Consider the following 16,691-nt stretch of genomic DNA (forward strand, 5'->3'; position numbering starts at 1 on the left):
TCTGTCTGAAGGCCAATATGTTGGTTCACCAGTAGAGATATGTTGTAAGTTATCTATCCTTATGGCTTTGAGCAGTTCTCTACCTTTTGAGGTTATTATTCTTGAACCCCACATTAAGTGTTTTGCATTATAATCTCCTCCTGCTATAAATCTATTACCTAACGTACGGAAGAATTCTTGAAATTGTTCTGCCTTGTTGTTATGTTTGGGTGGGCAATAAATCGCAGAAATTGTTAATGGTCCATGGGCTTCCTCTATGGTTATACTGGTGGCTTGCAGGTAGTCTTTGCGGAATTTTTCTTTTTCGAAATGCTTTATATCATATCGAATTATTATGGCTGTACCTCCATGTGCTTTATCATCAGGGTGATTTGTATGATAAAGCTTATATTTAGGAACTTTCAAATAATTTTTGTCCGTAAAGTGTGTTTCGGAAACCATCATAACGTCAATATTTTGTTCAATTACGAACATTTTTAGTTCCCTGGCGTGTTGTTGGAGCCCATTGGCATTCCAGACGGCGATTTTGTAGCTATTGGTTTCAGGCATTAGGCAAGTTTGCTTACGACGGTTGTGAGTAGACCAAGCATCGTACTCATTTGATCCATTAGTTTGGCCATCATATTTTCTAATCTTGAGATGTTGCTAGTTTCAGTAGGTTGAGATATTGTCTCTCGTTTTTGTGCTGAACCATTTTCAACTATTTGGGCATAAGTTATGTCTGGTTGACTTGTTCTGGTGGGTAGATTGGCAGTAGTGGATTGTTTTTGTTGATGCCTTTTTTCCCTTAAGGCAGGATAGAGTTTCTGCTGTAGTTGCTTGTGAACTGCGCAACCCTTGTAGTTCGCTGGATGATTTCCGTTACAGTTAACACATTTCACTTTTTCATCGCGAACTTTACGTGTACAATCTCCTGTCTTATGTTCTCCTGCACATTTTACGCATCTATATGATTTGCGACAGTAAGTCTTTGTGTGCCCGTGCGCTTGACACCTTGTGCATTGTGGTATAATTCTTTTTATATGTGGTGGTTCGCATTTAATAATATTATTTTCCAATTTGGTGATTTCATACACCGCCTTATTGTTTCCATTAGGTTTTATGTCTGTATAAAACATAGGCAGAGGTTTTTTTGTCGTGTGATGTCGTATATTGTGAATATTTACGACCTCGTGGCCTTTTTCAGCTAGTGCTACCTTGATGGTCTTAAAGTCCGTCCCGTGATGTAATCCTTTTAATACGAATTTAAATGTTCTCTCGGATTTTGGCCTGAATGTATGGTATTGGGTGTTTCTTTCATCTAATTCTTTTATAAGAACTTTAAAGTGATCCGCTTCGAACAATTGGATTTTAATTGTTTCATAGCTCACTGTTTTAATTGTGTAGTTCGTAGTAATGGTTTTTAATAAATCATGGATGTTTTTTATTATTCCTACCTTATAGACTGTTATTGGTGGTGGTTTGGGAACAACTTTTTCAGGGCTTGGTTGTATGTTCTCTTCAATTTCTTCCGACAGGTTGCTAAAACTGTTTTTTGTCTCTATCGGTTTCTGCAACCAATAGTCACTGATTCTTGTTTGTTTCCTCGCGATTTCTTCTTCTGGACTTCTCAATCGTTTTTTGTTAATGACTGTAGTCCATTCTGATGGTGGAGTTTGCGTTATTGCTGTTTGTTCTAATCTTATATCAAAGTGTGCAGGTGATTTGGTTGAATCGCTATGGTTTGCCATTTTTTAATTTTTAATATTTTATTTAATTTACTTCCAGAGGATAAAAAAATAAAATAAATACATTGTTTATTTCACGCACTTCATTTTTCACTTACGTTATTTTAGCACTAGTTTTTTACTATAAATACTATAAATGAATTTCAAAAGGACTGTTGCAAAATAAGATGAAATTATTTTAAACACTAATAAAAATGAGATGCAGTCCTTTTGTCTGGTCACGTAAACACGTATTCACTACACTTTAGGTCCACTGAGAGACGGATAGCCGCATCTGTTATGCGTTTTTAACACTCAATTAAATAACCGTAATAAAATACTGGGTTTTTTTAAAGAAAGGTATCTTTTTATAGCTTTTACCGTATTGAAAATACGTCTTCACCCTACGAAGGTTGGAACTGAACTAAATTGAATATATCGATATCGATTTGTTTTTTGGACGATAGATTTAAAAAATATCTTAAATTACAACCAGAATGTTTAGAGTCAAACAAATTCTTGCTGTCGGAGAAAATAGCAAAGAAGCCACACGAACATTGCAACAGGCAAGTAACGATATAAATAATTGGACCAAAGCTCTGGATAATAAAAATGAACGAAAGTAAATCTATGCATGTGAATTTACGTATAAGCAGACAGTACAAGCACCAATAACAATAAATAATACGAACAGTCTATATAGCAACAACGCCAAGTATATCGGAATAAATGTGTTAAAAAATTGAAAAATATATTAATTATGTTAGTGGGAAGCAAATCATAATTATCAGTACATAATAAATTGCTATTACACAAGCAAGTATTGAAACCTATATGGGCATACGGAATTCAATTATGGGGATGCTCTGCGAAAGGTAATATAAATTCAATACAAGGTTCCAAACTCCTGAAAGGTATTACAGATATCCAGTTACCAGAGGACTGATTAATTATATACCTAGATTTAATTTATCATGAAGACAAATTATAGGTTAGTCGGAAACGTGTAATAATGTAATAATTAAATAATAAAAATTACACCGGAGACTAAGATCACGCCAATGGGCCCCTCCTAGATATATACCTAGATTTAATGTATTGTAAAGACAAATATTAGGTTAGTCAGCAACTACTAGTAACAATGTAATAAATAAATTCATAAAAATATTTTTCAGTTCACAAGGAAATGCTGTTTTCTGCCCCAATAATTTTGTGAACAAAACTTCAAAACCTACATTTCGTTTACGTTTATTTAACTAGTGTTTGGATTTCACAACCCTTAAGTAGACTTGCTGGTGATAAAAATTATTGAACTGAATCGAAAATATGATTAATTTCCATACTATTTGGTATTTTCGATAAATACTTATTGCTCTACGATCAACCTTCGGAATATAATATTTTGATAAATCGAATACGTACACACATATCGAACGCAATTGTACAATAAATGTTTTGATTGGCCAAACGTCCAAATGATTGTTGTACAATAGATTATTTATTGTTACAAAGACAGTTTTTGCAAACATTACATTCGACAACTACTTTTTATGAATTTAGAATATCGAACTGGGTTGTACGACTTGTCTTACAGCTTGCAGCAGAGCTTGTCGCACAGATTGTCGCACAGCTTGTAGCACAATTTCCTGTACAGCTTGTGGTAGACTTTGTCGTACAGCTTTTTGTACAACTTGTGGCACAGCTTCACGTGCAATTTATCGTACTTGTCGTACAACTTGTCTGACAGCTTGTCGCACAGCTTGTGTTACAACTTGTCGTAAAACTTGTCACACAGCTTGTTGTACAGCCTGTCGTGCAACTGGTACAGTTTACCGCACAACTTGTCGTACAACTTTTCATACAACCTGTGGTACAGTTGGTCATATAGCTTGTCGTACAACTTATGGTACAACTTGTAGTACACCTTATAGTACAGCTTGCCTTTCAACTTGTCTTACAGCTTGTCATACAGCTTGTCGCACAGCTTGTGTTACAATTTGTCGTACAGTCTGTCCTATAGCTTGTTGAACAACTTGTCGTACAACTTGTAGTACAGCTGTCGTACAACTTGTCTTACAGCTTGTCATACAACTTGCCGTACAACTTGTCGTATGACTTATCGTACAACTTATACAACTAGTCGTACAACTAGTCGTACAACTGGTCGTACAACTAGTCGTACAACTTGTCGTACAACCTGTCGTACAACTGGTCGTACACCTTGTAGTACAAATTGTAGTACAACTTGTCGTACAATTTGTCGCACGGCTTGTCGTACAACTTGTCGCACAGCTTGTCGTACAGCCTGTCGTACAAGTTCTAGTCCAGCTTGTCGTACAACTTGTTGTAAAACTTATCGTAGAACTTGTACAGCTTGTGGTATAACTTGTAAAAGCAACATGTAGTACAGTTTGTCGTACAACTTGCCGTACATCTTATCGTACAACCTGTCGTACATCTTGTCGCACAACTTGTTGTCCATTTTGTCGCACAGTTTGTCGCAGAATTTGTACAGCATATAGAGAATGTATATAATAAGACAGACGACACCAGTCAAGAGATCTAAAAGTAACTAAATGGTAAATGGCAATTTCTTGTGCGCCTTGAGTATTCACCTGACTTGGCACCTTTTGATTACGCTTATGCTAATGTAATTAATAGTACAGTGACTGATTGATCTTAGGTAATTATATGATTGGGTGAATGGTGATAAAACGAAATAAAACGGTGATGGTTAAATTATGTGGCCGTTATTTATTGACGTTACAAAAATATATAAATAACAATAGATATTAGATAAAAGACAGCGGAGCAGTTTTACCTGACTAGACGATTGGGCGGCCAACGGTGGCGCGTCTGAACTGAAAGATGGTCAATAATTAAATTATCTAAAGTGTCCTTCAAAAATATTCCATATCAACATCGCGGATTTGTTATATTTGATCTTCGTTATTGTTTACTGGACGTCGCTGCTGGCACTATATATTTTTATACAATATTTTTTGGGTATTTTGTAGGCCGCTATTCTAAGTTGAAAAATTCGACATGACCCAAAGTCGCTACAATTTATTTACTAACTACTTGTCATAGTCTTGTCGCATCTCGTCGTACAGTTTGTACAACTTGTGGTACAGTTTGGGGTATAGTTTGGAGTACGACTTGTGGTATAATTTGTCATATATCTTGTCGTACTGCTTGTCGTACAACATTTGTACAAATTGTCGTACCGTACAACTTACTGTACAACTTACCGTACAACTTGTCGTACAACTTGCTGTACAACCTGTGGTATAACTTATCGTACAGCTTGTGGTATGCCTTGTGGTATAACTTGTTATACAACATTCGTACAAGTTATCGTACTACTTATCGTACAACATTCATACAACTTGTCGTACAATTTGCCCTAGAACCTGCCATACAATTTGTCGTACAACGTGCTGTACAACCTATGGTACAACTTATCGTACAGTTTGGGGTACGTCTTGTCGTACAACTTGTCGTACCTCTTGTCGCCCAACTTGTTGTACATCTTGTCGCACAGTTTGTCGCAGAATTTGTACAGCATATAGAGAATGTGTATAATAAGACAGACGACACCAATCAAGAAATCTAAAAGTAAACTAAATGGTAAATGGGAATTTCTTATGCGCCCTGAGTATTCACCTGACTTGGCGCCTTTTGATTACGTTTACGCCAGTGTAATTAATAGTACAGTGACTGATAGGTCTTAGGTAATTATATGATTCGGTGAATGGAGATAAAACGAAATAAAACGGTAATGGTTAAATTATGTGGCCGTTATTTATTGACGTTATAAAATATATAAATAACAATAGATATTAGATAAAAGACAGCGGCGTAGTTTTACCTGAAGAGACGCTTGGGCGGCCAACGGTGGCACGTCTATACTAAATGGTTAATAATTGAATTATCTAAAGTATCTTTCAAAAATATTTCATATCAAAGTCTCGGGTTTTCCAGATCTTCGTTACCGTTTACTGGACGTTGATACTATATATTTTCTATACAATATTTTTTTGGGTATTTGGGTATCTAAAATAAAAATTTCGACATGACCCAAGGTCGCTCCAACTTATTTTCAATTATTGGATGAGAATGAGTTTTCTGAGTCGATTAAGCACTTAATGCACTAAAAGGGCATAGAGCAAGAGCTAGTTACCCGTTCAGAAGCCATATATTTTAATCAATGAGAAATTACTGGATTAGTAACCTTTAAAATCTAGTTTATAAGTTCGTACAGGAGATGAAGCACTCGTTTGAAATAATGACTGAATTCCTGACTTTTATATTATAACGAAACGAACAAATCAATCATCTCCTGTATACTCCAATTATACTTAACCATATTAATTAATATGTTTACAATCTCAATCAATAAACCAACATTCGACCACAAATAAATCATATAAATGTAGATATCTGACGTATCATATGTTGATAGAAAAAAGAGCGATAACGTTATCAGCGCACAAACGTTCCTGCATTGTCGGGCAGTTCACGTCTTATTAATCGTTGCTCATTCCACGTGAATGGAACAAAGTTATATTCTCGAAGTGTCTTGAGAGTGTACTGTACGACCCATTCGGTATGGTAAATGGCGGGAAGTGGCGTTATTATCATATCGATTCCCACCGAGAAACACGAGAAATGCCTGCTACAAAAGAAGAAGAAAATCACTATCGTTGAAAAAGGCATATCGCCGTTGGAGAACGACGAACATGATTCGATGGAGAAGGTATAGTTTTTTTAACTTACTTTTTCAAATAATGAACAAAAATAGTTATCCTCTAGATAGACTGAACAACTCAATAACTATATGGAAAATCTCTATTTTATTTAGAAAAATATCAACACTCAGTTACTTCGCATTTTCACCAATAAATTTCGCTGATCAAAATACATACAAGCGCCTAATGGTAAAAGTTTCAAAATAATTTTCAAATGGATTCCTTATTTGCTATATTCATTTCAATTAAATCTAGCTTGATGTTGTTGGTAGCGATTTTTCGAGTTTAGAGAATATTCCAAAGTTAATCAGAGGTAAATCAGGCGAATAAGGTGAAGGTGGCAGGTGAATCATTAATAAAAAAAGATACAAAAACTGATATTGTGTGACATGGCCCATTATCATCGTGGGAAAATCATGACAATTGATAAAAGATTAATGGATACAAAGCGTAAGACATAGATGATTTTCCTAGTAGTTTTCTAGTAGATTCTTCGTGGATTAAACAATATTTTAATCACGGTTATTGTCTAGATTATAAAGCTCACCTTGGAACAATTGGATATCACCAACACCACATGGACAAAGACGGACGACAAGAACCATTACCAGGTGATGTTCCCGATTGAATGCGGTACCAAATGCGAGGACATCCTGACGATTCTACGAGAACACGACATCGGCAGGAAGCTGAACTCCAAAATAAGCGTGCTGCCCTGCTCTATTTACTATCACGGCAACAATTTGGATGAGAACGAGGAGTTTTGGGAGGACGAAACGATGCTGGACAAGTACGAATACTTTGTGGTCAGTTTTTGACGCAAATTCCGTGTACTTATGTTACAGGGAAAATGAGCATAAGAACAGCGGCTGGAATATATTCGTTTCATCAGTGAAATCCAGACTGACCGTGGCACAAGTAGTTGAGAACGTGAAGGCTCATGCTGCGATGACGTTCGATTTTATCATGCTGTTATTAATATCGACGTAAGTATTAGAGATAACATTAGAGTAAATATTAAAGATATTAGAGATGTAAGTAGAGGTAATTCAGATATTGAATGGATGAATTCACAAGAATGTTGAAATATATTTTTAGTTAATTTTGGGAAATGCATACTAATTTATAGTTCTAAAAATAAAACAGTCAATGCACATTATCAACACCGTCGATTGTGTTGCCAAATTCAGTTTATAAAAACGTAAAATCCCTTTTGAACCGGCTTCAAAAAAGGAGGAGCTCAAACAATACAAAAATAATAATATAATTTTGTGACATATACATATAATTAGATTACCAACAAGACAAATCTAAATCAATATAACTGCTTCGGTTCGTCACCGACATCAGAGTGATATGATGAAAAAGGCGACACTGCATTATCAGAAATAAATCGTATCATCAGGTTCATGGAGAATATATATCAATAACTATTTTCATATAATAACAATAATATTTAACATTGAGAAATAAATTAGATCCAAAATATTATCAATATAACGTAATTTTTCATTATACATTTACTTTTCTAGGACACTGTGTGCACTTGGTTTGGTTGAAAACGACAAGTTTTGCATGTTATCTAGCATGCTAATATCACCGATGATGGTAAGTGTACTAGAATTCATGGACGAAAACGATAAAAATATGAACATATAAAATAAAATCAACAGGGTCCTGTAATGGCCGGTACGTTTGGAACCGTCATCGGCGACAGACACCTGCAGAAAATCGGAGTAAGAAACGAGCTAATCGGTTTGGGAATCGCCATGTTGGTCGGGTTCTGTTACGGCTCCACCATTTGCATCTTCACCGACCGTTATGGTACTCAAGACTGGCCGACTTACGAAATGTACTCGAGGTATTGTATGCCGCTAAATCGTGGAGATTAATTCTCTGAAACGTCAATGTCGATTTTAGAGGAGCTTTCAGATCCCTATGGGTTGGAGCATTAATAGCTATTCTGTCAGGTGCCGCAGTGGCATTAGGGATCCTCAGTGACAATATAGCTTCTTTGGTGGGTGTCGCTATATCCACTTCATTGATGCCGCCAGCTGTCAACACAGTACGTAGTAGGGATGCAGAAAAATATCGATATATCGATATTTTCTGAAAAAAAAAATTGTGGTCGTTTTTTTTTGGCCGATATATCGATATTTTCCGCTATTTTTTCAGAATAGATTAAATATAATTTTTAAAAAACTTTAAAGTTGGTACTTAATTTTTTTTAAATATCGATATCTCGAAATATCGATATTTTTTTTCAGTGTCCAACACCCCTAGTACGTAGTTCAAAATATTGTTCTACTTTTTAAAGATATTTTTGGGTAATTTACGTTTTAAGTTACAATGTTTTAATTAATACGTTATTAGAGATAATTTTCTACGTTGTGATTCTCTCCCAGCATCGTTGACCTAAATACGTGATAACACTGTGTGATACAAGTTTTCTAACATAAATAAGAACACGTATGAATATTATTTACGCTTAAAAGCTATATTACTCCACAATGGTAGTCGATATCCTTCCATGCCTATTGTATATTCATTGATTTTAAAAGAAACGTATGAAAACATTAAACTTATTTTAAACTTCATCAAATACAAAGTATAAACCTGGAAAATTGGCGCTGATTTAAAAGTTGTTGCTATATTGCTTTGACTATAATGATGTTTCACGAAATAGTATTGTTCTCTCTATTTGAGGGACAGTAGAAACAGGAAAAGCCACTATGAAGTTAAAGATTGGCTAAAAAGAACTGACTGACTTGTTTGTGGTAAATCAAAAGTTAAATGTTAACCTTCTATTCCACAAGAAAATTCTCCACCCTTAAATATAAAACTTGGTTTAAAGAACAACTTCATCAAGGCCATGATAAATATGGTAAAGGATTTTTGTATTTGAAAGCTCTTTTCTCTAAATTAAGCGATGCTAAATTAAAAGAAGACTTTTTTGTTGGATCACAAATAAGAAAACTATGAATTCGACGAAAATCTTACCGCAAAAGAGTTAGTGGCCTGGTTATCTCTAAAGAAAAAAGCATCTTAAGCTGAAGGTGCGGAGTTTTTAGCGAATTACTTTTTACAAACATTTAGAACTATGTGGTGCAACATTTCTCAAAAAAATACATTTCTTGCGTTCCTATTTCTATTTTGCCCCCTAATCTTGGAATGGTGAGTGATGAACAAAGTAAACGCTTTCACCAGGATATAAAATAGATAAAAGAGCGTTATCAAGGAAGATTGAAAGCTGAAATGCTAGCAGATTTCTGCTGGTTTATAATGAAAGCAGATTCTACTGTTCACAAGAGAATAAGTTGATATTTCGTCTTTTTCTTTCAGAATATATGGCTCATTTCTTCTATTGACCATTTAAACCTGATTTGTTTTGATTCATTGTGTATTTATTAATATATATTGTTATCATTTCTATAAAATTAGTAATATAAATAAATAAGTATGATTTAAAATTTTCATACAGTTTTTATTTATTTATAGTAATTCAATTTATCACAACACTAAAATGGTACGTGTTAGAAAAAAATCGTTTAAGTTTTTGTGTTCAGCAGGTAAAACTTGACCAAAAATTCGGTTTCTTTGATATTATAGAACAAAAAAAAATTGTCACAGAGTGTAATCAGAAAAATGAAGAATGCGAGAACTTGCGTGATAGGATAACAATTGTGTCAGACCAAATTTCAACAAACTCAGGTCTCACCAGTGAGTGTTTTATTCAGTTTTAATAGCTCCGATTGCCTCATTCCTTGTTAACTGGACCAAATGTCAAGCATAGTTCGGTTTAACCAATAATGTTCATCACTTTGGACTGTCATAATAGAAAACGTTGAAATAATCGCATAATTTGCACTAATTATTTCCACATTTAAGCTGAGTTCTTTATATTTCTATCAATACATTTACTATGAAAAACATTAATAAATGTATTCTTCTCCAGCACATTATATTACGCCATTTTCATTTAGAATTATTTTTTAAAAAATTATGTAATGTTTTAAATGCATATTCTTGATGCTCTATAAATATCACCATTGCCGGCTTGGTTGACGCAGTGGTAAAGGCAACAAGACGGTCTACCTACTGTTGCGCTGGCCGCGGATTCGAATCCTGCTATGGCATGGTCGTAAATTTATGTTTGTGATTGTCCTAGGCAAGAGTGTAAAATCTGACTAGGAAAATGATCCCAGTCACGCCAATATCCACGTTAAACAGTAGGTCCAGTTCAGATAAACCATCGTTGGTAAAAAGAAGACTTTAGACTATAATAAAAAAGTCCCCTTCTAAAGAGAGTACAAAGATATTAAAATTTATTATTGTACAACCATAATTATTTTGCTGGGCAGCATTAGCAGAGTTATGTTTCTCTATAACTATAACATAAGGAAAAAACGTGTGAAATTTTAAACCCAAATAAACAGATACACCGGAGATGAAGTTTATTTCTAAGAAGAAACAACGAAAGTAAAAAAAGAACTACTTATCATACCTAGTATTTGTTCTTGACCAATAAGGTTATCGACCAAAAACTCTACGGACCTTGTTTACTTGTTAATGATTTCTAATCTCCCAGGGTTTACACAAACTGGTCTTCACTTCAATATTAGTAAACTATAAATAGTTGTTAATATTTTAATGATAATATTATGAAGTCCTTTTGTTACTTTGAATATTTTTACAGATAACTGTGGCTCCGTTGTTATATAGTTATAGATATTATATATTACTAGCATTGTAAATTAGTTTTGATTGATTTTTTTCAACCTCTCTTATTCTGATACCGTAAGAAAGTAGATTCAAGGGGCAATATCTAGTGAATTGGACGGGATAAGGGTGTAGCAGAGATGGACATTATGGTCTTCACCTCAATATTAGTAAACTATAAATAGTTCTTAAAATTTTAATGATAATATTATGAAGTCCTTTTGTTACTTTGAATATTTTTACAGATAACTGTGGCTCCGTTGTTATATAGTTATAGATATTATATATTACTAGCATTGTAAATTAGTTTTGATTGATTTTTTTCAACCTCTCTTATTCTGATACCGTAAGAAAGTAGATTCAAGGGGCAATATCTAGTGAATTGGACGGGATAAGGGTGTAGCAGAGATGGACATTATGGTCTTCACCTCAATATTAGTAAACTATAAATAGTTCTTAAAATTTTAATGATAATATTATGAAGTCCTTTTGTTACTTTGAATATTTTTACAGATAACTGTGGCTCCGTTGTTATATAGTTATAGATATTATATATTACTAGCATTGTAAATTAGTTTTGATTGATTTTTTTCAACCTCTCTTATTCTGATACCGTAAGAAAGTAGATTCAAGGGGCAATATCTAGTGAATTGGACGGGATAAGGGTGTAGCAGAGATGGACATTATGGTCTTCACCTCAATATTAGTAAACTATAAATAGTTCTTAAAATTTTAATGATAATATTATGAAGTCCTTTTGTTACTTTGAATATTTTTACAGATAACTGTGGCTCCGTTGTTATATAGTTATAGATATTATATATTACTAGCATTGTAAATTAGTTTTGATTGATTTTTTTCAACCTCTCTTATTCTGATACCGTAAGAAAGTAGATTCAAGGGGCAATATCTAGTGAATTGGACGGGATAAGGGTGTAGCAGAGATGGACATTATGGTCTTCACCTCAATATTAGTAAACTATAAATAGTTCTTAAAATTTTAATGATAATATTATGAAGTCCTTTTGTTACTTTGAATATTTTTACAGATTACTGTGGCTCCGTTGTTATATAGTTATAGATATTATATATTACTAGCATTGTAAATTAGTTTTGATTGATTTTTTTCAACCTCTCTTATTCTGATACCGTAAGAAAGTAGATTCAAGGGGCAACATCTAGTGAATTGGACGGGATAAGGGTGTAATAGAGATGGACATTATGAAACAGTAAAGAAATAAGAAAAGACCTCACTATTGAAACTATCGAGAATTATATAGAAAAGAAACAATTCGGTTGGAGACGACTCTGATAACTTCGTGTCTTGTTTCTTGCCGAAATGTCTTGAAGACAGTAACTATTTATATTTTACAATAAAGAATTTAATGTTTTTACTTTTCTCAGGGCTTATTATGGTCACTCAGCTGTATATATTACTTAAAAGGAAGCGATGCAACTACCAGATATTCCTCCCTCACTCACACTGACTACTATTCGAAGAACAGTACCATCGAGCTACTAACACTGGGAGGCGTTAGTATATGTTTGACATTCGTCAACATCATATGCATTTACGCGGCAGGCATTTTGGTATTTAAGGTAATTATTTAAAACAATAAAGTAAAGTTTATTCTATACGGTAAGTAATTCAACACTTTGCAATACTACTTAACATTATATTAAGGTTCAATAATCATTCACTGCTTGTCAGTAAATATAAACCGACTATCTAATAATATTTACAAATTCGATTCCGTTCTTTTTCTGTAAATAAAGGTAAATTTAATTACATTTCATGTATCCAAACGAAATAAAAGCCTACAGATCTATAACATCGCTGCCAGTAACATCTAAGGTTTTTGAAAAACTCTTGTTAAAAAGACTAAAACCGATCATAGAGAGAAAAAACCTAATATCAACACACCAGTTGGGGTTTATTAACAAGCATTCAACAATTGACCAGGTCCACAGAACAACAAAAGTTATTGAGAAAGCCTAAAAAGTAAAAAGGTATGCTCAGCTGTATTCTTAGATGTAAGACAAGCCTATTCATAAACTACAGAAAATGTTACCAAAACAACACACCGAACTATTAAAGCCGTTCATTACAACCAGAATGTTTAGAGTCAAACAAGAAGAAGCTTACACTACAATGAAATAAGTTAAAGCAGGTGTACCACAAGGAAATGTACTGGGACCAATGCTTTATCCACTCTACACTTGTGATATACCACAAATGGAGAATATTACGATGGCTACGTTTGCTGATAATACTGCGATTATAGCTGTCGAAGACAATAGTGAGGAAGCCTTACGAATATTACAACAGGCAAGTGACAATATAAATAATTGGACACAGGCTTGGAAAATAAAATTAATGAAAGTAAATCTGTACATATGCAGTTCACCTAAAATTAAACCGTACCAGCGCCAATAACATTAAATAATACTATCATTCCATATAGCAACAACGCTAAATATCTCAATAAGAACAAAAGAAAAGAATTGGAATTGAAATATGGGAAAATGTACAGGTTAAATGGAAAAAAATCACAATTAGCAGTATTAAAATTCAGTATTTTATATGCAAATACTGAAACCTATATGAACATACGGAGTTCAGTTATGGGGATGTTCTGCAGAAAGTAACATAAACAAAATACAAATTCTTCAGAATAAAGCCCTGAGAGGTATTATGGGCGCAACCAAATACTATAGGACTGATTACCTACATCGAGACCTTCAGATACACACAGTCAGTAAAGAAATCAATAGAATTGCAAGGGGGCACGAGGAAAGACTTCATTCTCATGAGAATATTAAAGTATTGCAGCTTTCAGATACCACCACACAGACTCCAAAGAATCAAACCATCTGATCTTGTATAGTGTTGTGTAGTGAGGTGCATGTAATAAAAAATACAGCAGTGACATGTATTAACATTATTTCACCAGGGACTGAGATAGTGCCGATGGGTCCTCCTAGTTATATACCTAAATTTAAGTTATCATAAAGGCACTAGTAACCATGTAATAATTAAATAATAAAAAAAAACATTTCATGTATTTCCGACTGCATTATAGTATTTCAACATTTAAGTGAAAAATATCATCTTAGTAGTCTTTAATCGTAGACACTAAAAACTAAAAATAGATTTTATTGAAAACTGTAATGAAAATATTATCATATCTCTAGCTATAATTATTCAACTAAGCCATATTAAAGAATGTTTAAAAGGTAAAAAGACAAAGACAACAATATTCGTTAACTCTGTCAAGAGCTATTGTGCTTTGGAAATAGAGATGTCAGAAGGTTTCATCGTCATATCATCCTTTTTTTATTTTCTACAAGAGAAAAATGTAGTGCCGGATGAAAATTGTTGATGCTTTGCCTTGATGCATCCACCCTATAGCCCGGACCTTACACCATCAGACTAGTATTTATTTCGCCAAGATATTTCTGAGTTACAGTGACCGAAAAATGTGAAAAACCCATACATTTATTTCTTTCCAACCTCTCGTATATTGCATACAAGCAGAAATATGTGGGATATACCTTTTAAAAGACTGAATCATATTTGTGTACCAAGTATTTCACGTATTGTTAAAGTATAATTATAGTATAGTTGAAACTAAATTAAGTAATTCAAATAACATTTCATAAAACATACTAAAAAACAAAAATATTATCTATTAATATATATTTCAAGTATTTTATGATCGCAATGTTAATACGTAATAATAATTGAAATAGTTCGTATGTCTGTTAAAGATACAGAGACGCTGAGCATTTGCAACTTATTATTAGTCAGAATTGCGGTTAAAACATTTTTTGTCACGTAACAAATTTTGAAATAAACCAGACGTCTTCTTACTAAGTAAAACATAATCAAGTTTAAGTGTTTGGAGTGTTAATGTTGTAGGATTACTACATAATAATTCCATTATACAGTATTATTATATATTAGCGATTTATATAATTAGAAGCCTTATTTAACTATAAGCTGTAAAAAAACAAATATATTTTATATGGACATAAATGTGATATGATAATTTATATCGAATACAGAAAATATGTATCTATCAGTCTATTCAAAGTTATGTTGTATAAACGTCATATAAAGTTGTGACATCGAAACGTCGCAATGTTGCCGCATCAACTCTGAATTTTAATTGAGTTTGGTTTTGACATACAACAAAATTCTAATCCAAATAAAATAATTGAACAAAAATGTTATCAGACATAATTTATTTTATCTATATAGTACGTCTAAAAACAACAGTTATACAGCCACAATAGTTTATAGGTTAGAGTTATCACCTCTTATCACTATTGCTTTCAAGAATTTTGCATACGTCTGACAACCTGGCGAGTTTGACAGGCTCATTCGTTTACGCGTTGGAACTAATCAAATTGCATTGTGTCTTTTTTTAACTGGAATAAAATGAGAAGGAAAATATTGTTTAATTCTGTTGTAAACGAATTTACTAATTGCGGTAGGCAATACGTTAAACATATTGATGACGTATACATAAAAAAAACTTGACGTAGTCTATATATTGAAAATATTTTCTACTGATATAAATATAATAATGATATGGATATAATACAAATTTTATTACTGTATACGATTTTTTGGATGGTTTCATTAAAATAACACAAAATAAGTTCTAATATCAACTTTTAATATAAACCTTCTCCACAATAGATCAAAGAAGTGGCACCGAATTCATCCAAAGACCAGGCACGGCGTAACTTCTGGAAGCGCGACATCCAAATCACCAGAAACTATAACAGAACTTTCCAGACTGACTGGAGTACCCGCGACGCCCACAGGAACCCTAACATCGGCGACATCCTCCATTACTCCACCGACCTCTCCAAGGAGAACCTTAAGGTAAACGTGAAACGCCCTCAGTACACCTGGTCGCCCTCCTCTCGGATAATGAAGGAGAAATACAATGGAATCTCGAAAGTACTCAATCCAATTGTTAAGATACAGCAGGAGAGCAGGTATGGACAGTACCGCAGATTGTCTCAGATCTTTCCTAAGCAACCGATCGAGGAGAACTTGAACGTCATCAAGGAGGCAGCCACTGAGAAGTCGCCGTTACTGAAATCCTCCACGCCCGGTCGTTCTGGAGTCGTCGGGAAGAAATTCATCGTGACACCTTGCGAGATAGATCCCTTATTAGATAAAGTTTAGGATTAGGCTTTTGTTGTTATTTTATGTAGACTGATTTTTAATGAACATTATTTTTTATATATTTATATGTTTATTATTGTCTTAATAAAAATTTATGGGTTTCATCCGTCATTCTTTTTCCTTAATCCTCAAAATTCAATTACTAAAATCTTATCTCAAGGATAAACAAAGTTATCTATATTTATGACGTCAAAACGCAGCAATGTTGTCGCATTTATATATATATATATATATATATATATATATATATATATATATATATATATATATATATATCCATATTTAATTATTATTTATTTATATATTCAA

General features: G+C 33.4%; 1 protein-coding gene across 1 annotated transcript; it reads left to right on the plus strand.

The window, feature by feature from the left end:
* Positions 1-6,206: 6,206 nt before the first annotated feature.
* On the plus strand, positions 6,207-16,486 carry LOC143196408 (uncharacterized). Its single transcript, XM_076404073.1, has 8 exons — positions 6,207-6,465; positions 6,991-7,247; positions 7,303-7,443; positions 7,990-8,065; positions 8,131-8,318; positions 8,378-8,522; positions 12,581-12,775; positions 15,885-16,486. Exons 1-8 carry the CDS (start codon positions 6,325-6,327, stop codon positions 16,380-16,382), a joined length of 1,641 nt encoding a protein of 546 aa, XP_076260188.1. The 5' UTR covers positions 6,207-6,324; the 3' UTR covers positions 16,383-16,486.
* Positions 16,487-16,691: the final 205 nt, after the last annotated feature.

Source organism: Rhynchophorus ferrugineus, unplaced genomic scaffold (genome assembly GCF_030347505.1).
Source record: "Rhynchophorus ferrugineus isolate W39M unplaced genomic scaffold, kcgeb_rfMv2 rfM4, whole genome shotgun sequence".
Classification (NCBI taxonomy): Eukaryota; Metazoa; Arthropoda; class Insecta; order Coleoptera; family Curculionidae; genus Rhynchophorus; species Rhynchophorus ferrugineus.

Bases quoted from the DNA above. Each gene is read 5' to 3' on its own strand.
- LOC143196408 (XM_076404073.1), top strand. From the start codon at position 6,325: ATGGCGGGAAGTGGCGTTATTATCATATCGATTCCCACCGAGAAACAC. The intron at 7,248-7,302 runs GTACGAATACTT...CTTATGTTACAG, and splicing joins GACGAAACGATGCTGGACAA to GGAAAATGAGCATAAGAACA. The intron at 8,066-8,130 runs GTAAGTGTACTA...TAAAATCAACAG, and splicing joins TGCTAATATCACCGATGATG to GGTCCTGTAATGGCCGGTAC.